The sequence below is a fragment of the Petaurus breviceps genome, unplaced genomic scaffold (genome assembly GCF_028583685.1).
Source record: "Petaurus breviceps papuanus isolate PSGF00001 unplaced genomic scaffold, PetGlider_PUasm1.0 139, whole genome shotgun sequence".
NCBI lineage: Eukaryota > Metazoa > Chordata > Mammalia > Diprotodontia > Petauridae > Petaurus > Petaurus breviceps.
The window spans coordinates 16,243,907-16,253,850 of NW_027185697.1; the positions used below are offsets into that span (position 1 = coordinate 16,243,907).

The window sequence follows — 9,944 nt, forward strand, 5'->3', positions numbered from 1 at the left end:
GAGAGAGAGAGAGAGAGAGAGATGGAGAGACAGATTGAAAGAGGGAGGGAGAGACAGAGACACAGGCAGAAATGGAGAGGGGGGAGGGATGGAGAGACAGATTGAAAGAGGGAGAAAGAGACAGGCAGGGGGAGAAAGTGGGAATGGAGAGAGAGAGTGAGGAGAGACAGATAAGAGAGAGAAAGCAAGGGACAGAGACAGAGATGGAGAGAGAAAGGGAGTGATGGAGAGACAGATTGGGAGAGGGAGAGACAGGCAGACAGAGGAAGACAGATGGGAGAGAGAGAGAGAGAGAGAGAAACAAGCAGATTACTGCTTAAGGTTTACTGTTGTCAGCAAAAAATCTCATTGCGTCCACCCTCACAAACTACATTTAAGCCACACACTGGCCTATTTTCTATTCCTTCACTTAAAAATCCATCTCCTGCCCCCCATACTTTTGCATAGACTGGGCCCCCAGGGTTGAAATGCACTTCCTGCTTCCCCCATTGCCAGAATCCTGAGCTCAGCTCAGGCACCACCTCTGATGGGAATCTTTTCTCCATCTTTCCTTTCCACCCCCTAATTCTTTTCTCCCTTGAATCATTCTTAATCTATTTACTTGTTTACATGAGGGGTCACTTGGCAGACTAGGGTAGAGAGCTGGCCTTGAAAGGAGCCCTAGATTAACATAAATTGTCCAGATGACTGTGAGCGAATAAGTTAGCCTCTCCGCGTTAGGGCAGCCCTCCATTGCTGAAGGTTACATAGAGGGTACAAACCTGCTTTGGTAGGTTTCTCAGTCAATCAATAAACATTTATTAAACCCCCACTATGTGCCAGGTTGGCACAGCTGGGTAGTGCAGTGGCTAGAGCCCTGGTCTTGGAATTAGGAAGATTCTTCTTTCTCAGTTCAAATCTGGTCTCAGCCACTTACCAGCTGTGTGACCCTGGGCACTTCACCCCGGACTTCACCCCTTTTGCCTCAGTTTCCTCAATTGTAAAATGAACCAGAGAAGGAAATGGCAAATGCTCCATCCTCTTTGCCAAGAAAACCCCCAAGATGGGGTCATGAAGAGTTGTGTACAACTGGACAGCAGCAGTTTGCCAGGCACCATGCCCATGAGTCCCTTGCACTGATGAAATCCGTCACTGGGCTAGTCCCTATCATTGTACGTGTATTGTTATCTCCCCGGAGAATTCAGGTGCCTTGGGGCAGGCTCTCTTCTGGATGTTTGTCCCCGTATCCCCAGCACCTAGAAAAGTGGCTGAACACAGAAAGACACTTGGTTGATAACATTGAACAGAACTGAGGAAGGTACCATCTCTTCATTCTGAGCCCGACACCAGTGACAGGGAGGTTACCGAGGCGCTGTCGACATTGTCCCCTGTGCCCCATCTCTGACTCAATCAAGAACAAGCATTTTCACCCTGAGATCTAGAAACTTTTGCACACACATGTGTGTGCATGTATATATCTATACACACATGTACATACATATACACATATGTACAAATGGCTATATATGCATTGCATGTACGCACCACACATGTGCATGCACATATATACACACATATAGCCATTGGTTTCCTTTGTAATTCTATGTATTTTGTTATATTCATTTTAAAACATCCTCATGTGAAAGCATCACCACACTGATGAAAGGGTCCCACACTCGAACAATGTCCAGAATTTTGCCTGAAAAGATGATGATATTATAAACGATAATATCAAATGAGAAGATCTTTGAAAAGCACTTGGCATGGTGCCTGGCACATAGTAGGCATTTGCTAAATGCTATTCCCTTTCCCTCGTCCACAACGTTGGGGTAACCACAGCAGAAGCTCAATGAAGAGAGTTGACTCTAAGGCCGGGAAGACCTGGTTTTCTGCCCTCAGCCCCTCCGTGCACTGTGCAGGGTGCTCTGGGCAGTTCTTGAAGATGATGAACCATGGGGGAGATGCTAGTCTGCAATGCTTGGGGGAGCTTCTTCACCCAGAGTCGCCATAGCTGATGAATTAGTTACTGGTCAAATCCCTATCCCTTCTCTTTCATAGTTTCTGCATGAAACAAAGGAAATAATCCAATTTTTAAAAATTGAGCACCAACTATGTTCCAGGCACTCTATTTGCTTCTGGAGATATACAGAGAGGACATGAAGCAATCAATATCTGCCTGCCTTCAAGGAGCTTCTCTGGAACCAGGAGATCAAAACACAGACACTTAGAAATACTTGGCTCCGTTCTTTGATTAATGAGGGCACTGCCTATCGCCTACCACAATCCCATGACTGCCCATCTTGGGCAACCTTTACCCACACCTTTCCACAAATCCTTAACAAGACATTGCCCTCAACATGGCTTGATGGGGACTCTGGTTAGAATCACTACCGGTGAAGCTTATGGTTCATCCAATAATCAATTTATAAACATTTATTAAGCACCTACTATGTGCGGTTGTGCTGTGCTAAGCACTAGAGATACAAAAAGAGACAGGAAGCAATCCCTGCCCTTGAACTTACAGTCTAACGAGAACACTGGGCCACCTAGTTGCCCTTCTACTACTAATGATAATAATGGTAATAATATTAACTGTCATCTGCATAGCCCTTTGAGGTTTGCAACATGCTTTGCATACAGCCTCATTTGTTTCAGCAAGGTCCTGGACATATGAAGATGAAAGGACCCAGTCCCTTCCTTCATGGACCTTGCATTCAGTAGGGCCTGGGGGACAATGACCACCACAAGAACAGCCTTCACAATAATAATTAACGCATCAAAGTTTGCCTTTGAGCAGGTATTAATTTCCCTTTTTTATAGAGAGGGAAATTAAGTCTTTTACAAAAATAATTGAAGAAGAATAATGGGGAAAAGGAGAAGTGCAGATAATGAGCTCAGTTGGAAAACTGGAGGAAGAAGCAGTGAGTTTCAGCTGACAGAATTAGGGGAGGGTTCTTGGAAGACATGGCACTGGAACCGGACCGGAACCACAACTGGGAAGGGAAGCTTTCAGGGAGCAAAGAGAAGAAGGGAGTTGAGAACTAAATCTGGAATCAGAAAGATCTGGGGCTGTATCCCACCTCTGACATTTCCTGCCTCTGCTATCCTAGGCAAACTACTTAACCTCTCTGAGCCTCAATTTCCTCATCTGTGAAGTAGGGGTAATGAAAGCCCTCATCTCCTAGGATTATTGTAAGAATAATAGAATATATTTTTGTAAACCTTGAAGTGCTAGATGGTTGTTACCTATAATTAGGGGCCTTTGGGGGCCTGGGTGGTGTGGGGTGGGGATGCCTTTTGTGAAGGCATACCGGAAGAAGAGAGTAGAACACCCAGATTACGGTCTGGCTGAATCCTAGACTATGTAACGGGGAATGTATGAGGTAAGATGCCATTGTAGGTTGGAGCTAGAGGGTGGTGCGGTTTGAATGTTTGTCCTTTATCCTGTTGGCAGTAAGGAACTATTGATGGTCTTTGATTTATGAAAGGCAGCTAGGTGGTACGGCAAATAGAGCACTAAATAGGAAGTCAGGAAGACCCTCGTTTAAATCTGGATTCAGAAACTTAATCATTGTGCGACCCTGGGCAAGTCACTTAATTCCTGGCTGCCTCAATTTCCTTAACTGTAAAATAGGGATAATAACCGTACCCATTTCCTGGTGTTATTGTAAAGATTAAATGAGGTAATATTTATAAAACATTTAGCACAGTGCCCAAGGTTACAGGTTGATAAACTGAGTCACAAAGACGAGTTTGCTTTCACTTACTCATAGCAAAATCTGTACAAGATGTTGAGAGTCCTGTGTTTCCTTTTATCAGGGGAAGAAACAGTAGATTGAACATTTCACTTCATAACATGTTTTTTTCTCTCTTGCTTTTTTTGCCTCTCTAAGGAAACTCACCAAAGTACTGAACCATTATGTGGGTAATGCCGAGGACTCCACCAAGACGGATTTGCTTTTTGCTGCCTTGAAAGCCTTGAAGTACCTCTTCAGATTTATTGTCCAGTCCCGTGTCCTATACCTGAGGTAATGAATGGTACCTGCCAGTTTAAGGGATTTGCACCTGCCAGTGTGGGCCCAGAAGCCTTGAACCTTAGAGTGGGAGTCTCAAATCCAGCCTCCTGGCCCATGCAAGAATGCCTTGAATGGTGGTTTCCCTCCCCTCCTTTTTACTTCCCTCTCTTCCCTTCCCCTCCCTTCTCTTGTCCCTCCTCTTCCCTACCCATCTTCACTTAAATGATCACTTCAAATGTCTTTTTCCTTATTAACTCTTCCCTCTCCTTTATTCCCTCTTCTTTTCCTTCTCCCTTCCCCTCACTTCTCCTTTTTCCCTTCCCTTAACTCCTTCCTTCTCCCTTCTCATTTCCTTTTTTCTCCCCTCATTTCTACCATCTCCCTACCCCTCTCCTTTCCCTCTTTTTCTTCTCCCTTCCCAGAGAGCTAATTCCTGCTCATCTATTCCATGGCCCATTAGATAGTAAGCTCCTTGAGGTCAGGTTCTTCCTCTTCCCCATACCCATGAGATGGCCACTGCAAACAGTAGATATTCACTCAATACACACAGAAGTAAAATGGTGGGAAGGCAGTCCATTCAATTTTTGTAAAGTTAAGAAGTTATTGGAGGAACACTCTCATTCCTAGGGTTAGGGACTGGGCTTTGGTTTACTGGCATATAGGGATCTGTTGTTCATCCTTCATTCTCCAAGAGGACCAAAGGCATTGAGAGGGGAATATCTTGACTTGCAAGTGAATTGGATTTAAGTGGGTCAAGGCTGTGCAAAGTCATCAGCCTCACTCTCTCCTCCAATGGAGTATATTGGGAAATTCTAGATGAATAACCCCATCTATCAAAACAGGTCAGCACCTTCCCTGCAACTTGTAGCCTTGGAGAGCTGCCTAGAACACTGAGTAGTTAAATGACTAGCTCAGGGTCACACAGCCAGGATGTGTCAAAGGCAATATTTGAACTCAGCTCTTCCTGGTTTTGAGGCCTGCTATCCAATCTATGCTAAACTGGCTAAAATATTCATCCCTGGAACTTCCATGAGTTAGTTCTAGATCTGCCCTTTGAGACTTTTCAGCGTAAATCTTTTCAGAACTGAAGATGAGGAAGACAGTGACAAGATGACCAATGAGTTGGAAACTTTAAAGGAGTCATCTTCAAAGGGTGGAGATGTGCTAGTGCCATAAAAGGAAGTGCTTGATTTTGTTTAATATTAATTTTATCTTGTCCAGTGTACCTAGTATGGTAGATACAGTCAACAAAACTGGCCTGTGAACCTTACCGACCAACCTGGAAGCCCCAAAGGACCCAACAAAACCAGATGCTCGAATTCAAGAGAAATCACGTGGTCCCCCACCTCTCTCATTGTGCTGCCAAGGTCACATAGCATGGTCCAGCATGGCCCAGTTAGTGTGAGAACCACTGCTTTAAGAGAAATGACATTCCCTCTCATTAGAGTATTTTTGTATAATATGATTGATCCATAGATTAATTGATTATGTGAGCACTTATTAAGCATCTGTATTAGGTCTTTACCCTGCTGGGCCCTGATGTGACACAATTGCCAAAGCCATCCCTCAGAGAGCCCATGTTGTCCTTTTCTTTTTTTTTTCTTTTTGGAGGGCAATTGGGGTTAAGTGACTTGCCCAAAGTCACATGGCTAGTTTTTGTGTTAAGTGTCTAAGGCTGGATTTGAACTCAGGTCCTCCTGACTCCAGGGCTAGTGCCATGTTGTCCTTTTCATGTGCATCTTCAATCTCTTCTTCAGGTTAAACAACTCAGGTCCCCTCTCCATTATTCAAGAAATCATTTCAAGACCCCTGAAGATGCCAGTTGCCCTCCTGTGACACACTCCAATTGTCAACAACCCACAAAAACAAGAGGGTCCCAGAACTGAACTCCAAAACTGTTAGAATACATTAAGGGTTGTGAGTTCACCAATGGAGGAGCTCCTTCCGCCAACAGCATTTTACTTCCTGACTCTAAATTTGAATTTTCTGAGGCTCAGAGATATCAAGAGGCTTTGCTATGGTTTCACATCCACTTAATCAAGGCATGATTTGAACCCAGGTCTTTTGGAGTGTGAATTCAAAACTCAATCCAGTATGGACTGAATAAGAGCCACTAGCTAGCCCCACCTACTGTGAATAACCAGCACTTAAATACAGTGCCTGGTACATAGTAGGAACTTTTCTTTCTTCCTTTCTTTCCATTTTTCTTCCATTCTTCCTTTCTTTCCCTTTTTCTTCCTTTCTCTTTCTTCTTCCTTTTCTTCTTTCTCTTTCTTTCCCTTTTCTTCCTTCTTTCCTTCTTTTCTCTTTTTCTTTCCTTCTCTGATTTCATTGTTATAGGGAGCTCACTCAATCTCCCTCAATGCCACTCCATCTATGATACTATGGGCATTGCCCTTATTTCATTTGACTGCCTTAGTTTCTATTTTATCCATGAGGCTATGACAAGTAATTTAGACAAAGGCCTTGCTAGAATCCAGACTTCGTTTGTGAATTTGTTTTAGTTTGTTTTTTATTCACATCAAGCTTGCAAATGAAAATCTTCAAGTCTCTTTTTCACAAACCTTTTTATTAACCTCATGTCTCTCCTCTCTTGTACTTATGGAGGTGATTTTTTTTTAAACCTAAGTCCAAGACGTAGGGTTCACTATTAATTTTCATCCAGTTCCTTTCTGTGTTGGCACACAGAGTCCCAGGACTCTGCACTGTAGTTTAAGCCCTTTTTTCCCCTCTTAGCTAGACTTTCTGAGTCTTGATTCAGTCATTCAGGGTATTGGATCCATCTCCCAGACATGTGTCATATGTAAATGTGACAAACCTATGTTCTGAGTCCTTTTCTCTAAAAATGTTGGAGATGAGACTGAGAATGGATCCTGGAAGTTCTCCATCGCAGACCCCTGACCCTGCTGGTGTCGCCAATGCTCTTTGGCTGTTACTGAGCTATCTAAGAGTGCATCCAATTATCCAGGCCCATTTCTGTATCTTGTGAGTGACTTTCTCAAATGCTTCGCTAGAATTCAGATATAAAACAGCCATGGAAGTGCCCTGACCCACTATGAGTAAATGAATGAATGAGTGAGTGAAAAAATTGTATTTAGTACACAATTGTCTCCTGTCTTCCCTGCCATTAGAATGTGAGCTCCTGGAGGGCAGGACTCCTGCTTGCTGTCTCTTCCCTGGGAATGAGCACTTAAGTACTTTTGCAAAGCTTGTGATTGATTGATTTTAGCTAGGGCTACAAATACACAAGATAGTCCCTATCCCCAAGAAGCTTACAGTCCAACGGAGCAGACAATTCCATTGGGGAAATGGTGACCTAGAAAGAGAGTGCTGGCCTGAGAAAGTGTGGGGAATGGTGAGTGCAGCCGTCAGGCAGTCAGTAGAACAGTCTTTCTACAAACAGCACTCATGTTGATTTGATTACTGTGCCTTGAACTAGAGCTGGGGGAGTGGGGCCTGAGGCTGGTGAGCCTCCCAGGAAGGTGGCCTGAGGTGACCTTAGCATTTAAGTTTATCAGATTAGTTCAGCATAATGTGCGCATAATGAATCCATCTGGCACCTGGTAATTACCAAGCCCCTTTCTAAGTTCTTGTAAACTGGCTGTTTCACTTTCCTGTCTAGATTTTACTGGGGGTTAACATCAGACTCACCAGTCTATACTTGCTGGAATCCACCTTTTTCTCCTTTCATTTTCCTGTGTTCTATCTCCTGCTCTCAATCGTTCCTTCTATCAAACATGTTCATTCCACAACCACACCTGCAAATTCCTCAAGAGTGAGTGGCAAGAATGAGATCATGGAGAAAGCACAGGAGTGAGGCTGGCCCTGCCACTCACTTCTCTGCGTCCTTGGGTCAGTCATTTAACCTCTCAGGGGTTCGGTTCTTCATGTGCAACATGGGAATAGGAATAATATTTGTCTTGACTTCAGAGCTTCAGAAAAGAAGGTTCTTGTAGAAATCCAATGGGATAATGAATTTCAAAGAATTTTTTTAACGTTGTGTAAAAGGAAGGTGGTGTTCTTGTAACAATGTAATCAGATCTGTTAGAAAGTGTCTGAGAATATCTAACATTTATATGGAACTTTGAAGTCTGTAAAACTTTTAAATCCTTACAACCTGAAGAGGCAGGGGCTGTTAAATTAGATTTGAACTTGGGTCTTCCTGACTCAAGGAAGCTAGGTGATAGAGTTCTAGGCCTGGAGTCAGGAAGACCCAAGTTCAAATCTGGTCTCAGACATTTACTAGCTGTGTGACCCTGGGCAAGTCACTTACCCATGTTTGCCTCAGTTTCCTAATCTGCAAAATGAGCTAGAGAAGGAAATGGTAAACCACTCCAGTGTCTTTGCCAAGAGAAAAAAAAAACCCAAATGCTTATAATTTTAATAATTATAATTATTTTAAAATTATAGTGATAATTATAATTAATTATAATTTTTATCATTCTTAGTTTGGGCCCAGAGTCTTGAGCTCATTTATTGTAGCTTGGTTTTCTATCGTGTCTTTACCTGTCTTGCCTCTCCATTCTCCCTTATTTGTGCTTAGCTGACTCTTTCTTGGTTACAAACCGTCCTCCTTAGAAGAGAAGCTGAATGGTTCTGCATTCTCTCTGTCAGACCTTGCACCATCTTCCTCAGCTGTGGGTCTTTTCCTTCCTTGTTATTGTCCTGAACTAAGCTTTCAAAAAACCGCAAATACCCATTCCCTGTCTTTAGTGTTTTCATCAAGCCTCACCTCACCGGAGCTTTTCACCTTGTTGACAAAATGCTTATAGTTTCTGGTCACCCATTCAGTTCCATAGGAGAAGCATTTATTGAGCACCTACTGTGTGCTGTGCACTGTGCTAAGTTCTGGGGATAGAAGAAACTTCCATTCCCATGCCAGCCATGCGAGCTGGGTGCAGAGGGTACAAGGCTGGCTGTGTGACTTTTCTTTTCCACATGTTGTTTTCAGATGTCACATTTCAGCATCCCCTGGGCCACCACATTAGCCTGACTCATCATTTTCTTCCTCATCAGGATCATTTGTGGTTTCATTATTAGAATTTTGTTTTTGAGAACCTCTTGAATGTTCCTTTTCCCTTTTAGAGTCTCTGACTCTGATGCTATAATTATCATTTCTCTGACCTTTTTGAAATATACCTTCCTGAGTTCTAGGATGCGTATCTCACGATGCTGATCACTTGCTGCCTTGGACTCAGATGACCTGGCCATTTTATCCCCTGGCTCCTCTCACTTCCACCTTCCCAGCCAGCTCCTCACCTTTGCTCAGAGTCGTCTAGGGCAGCAGCCCCCTTATTCCTCCTTTTGCCTTTCAAAGAATGAGGTGGCCCATTCCCCCCTTTCATAGAGACATCTTTCCTCTGTATGTCCATACTCAACCATGACTTTGGCAAATGGGCAGTCAGTAATGTCACCTGTTACAAAGAATTGTCATTTTGATGCTAAAGTGGGTAATCCTTGGGGTGACTAAGTGGCACAATGAATAGAGCACTGGCCCTGGAGTCAGGAGGACCTGAGTTCAAATCCAGCCTCAGACCCTTAATACTTAGTAGCCATGTGACCTTGGGCAAGTCACAACCCCAATTGCCTTACCTTCTCCCCTCCAGAAAGCAAAGGAAAAAGAAGGAAGAAAGGAAGGAAGGAAAGAAGGAAGGAAGGAAGGAAGGAAGGAAGGAAGGAAGGAAGGAAGGAAGGAAGGAAGGAAGGAAGGAGAGAGAGAGAGAGAAAGAAAGAAAGAAAGAAAGAAAGAAAGAAAGAAAGAAAGAAAGAAGGGAGGGAGGGAGGGAGGGAGGGAGGAAGGAAGGAAGGAAGGAAGGAGAGAGAGAGAAAGAAAGAAAGAAAGAAAGAAAGAAAGAAAGAAAGAAAGAAAGAAAGAAAGAAAGAAAGAAAGAAAGAAAGAAAGAAAGAAAGAAAGACGGAAGAAAGGAAGGAAGGAAGGGAGGAAGGGAG

General features: G+C 43.5%; 1 protein-coding gene across 1 annotated transcript in view; it reads left to right on the plus strand.

Moving 5' to 3' along the window:
• LOC138145256 (dedicator of cytokinesis protein 5) overlaps window positions 1–9,944 on the plus strand; it is a 129,960-nt gene that overhangs the window by 43,622 nt on the left and 76,394 nt on the right. The window contains exon 14 of the mRNA XM_069066898.1: window positions 3,873–4,007. Within this exon, the coding sequence (XP_068922999.1) occupies window positions 3,873–4,007 (135 nt within the window). The remainder of the gene's footprint in view (window positions 1–3,872; window positions 4,008–9,944) is intronic.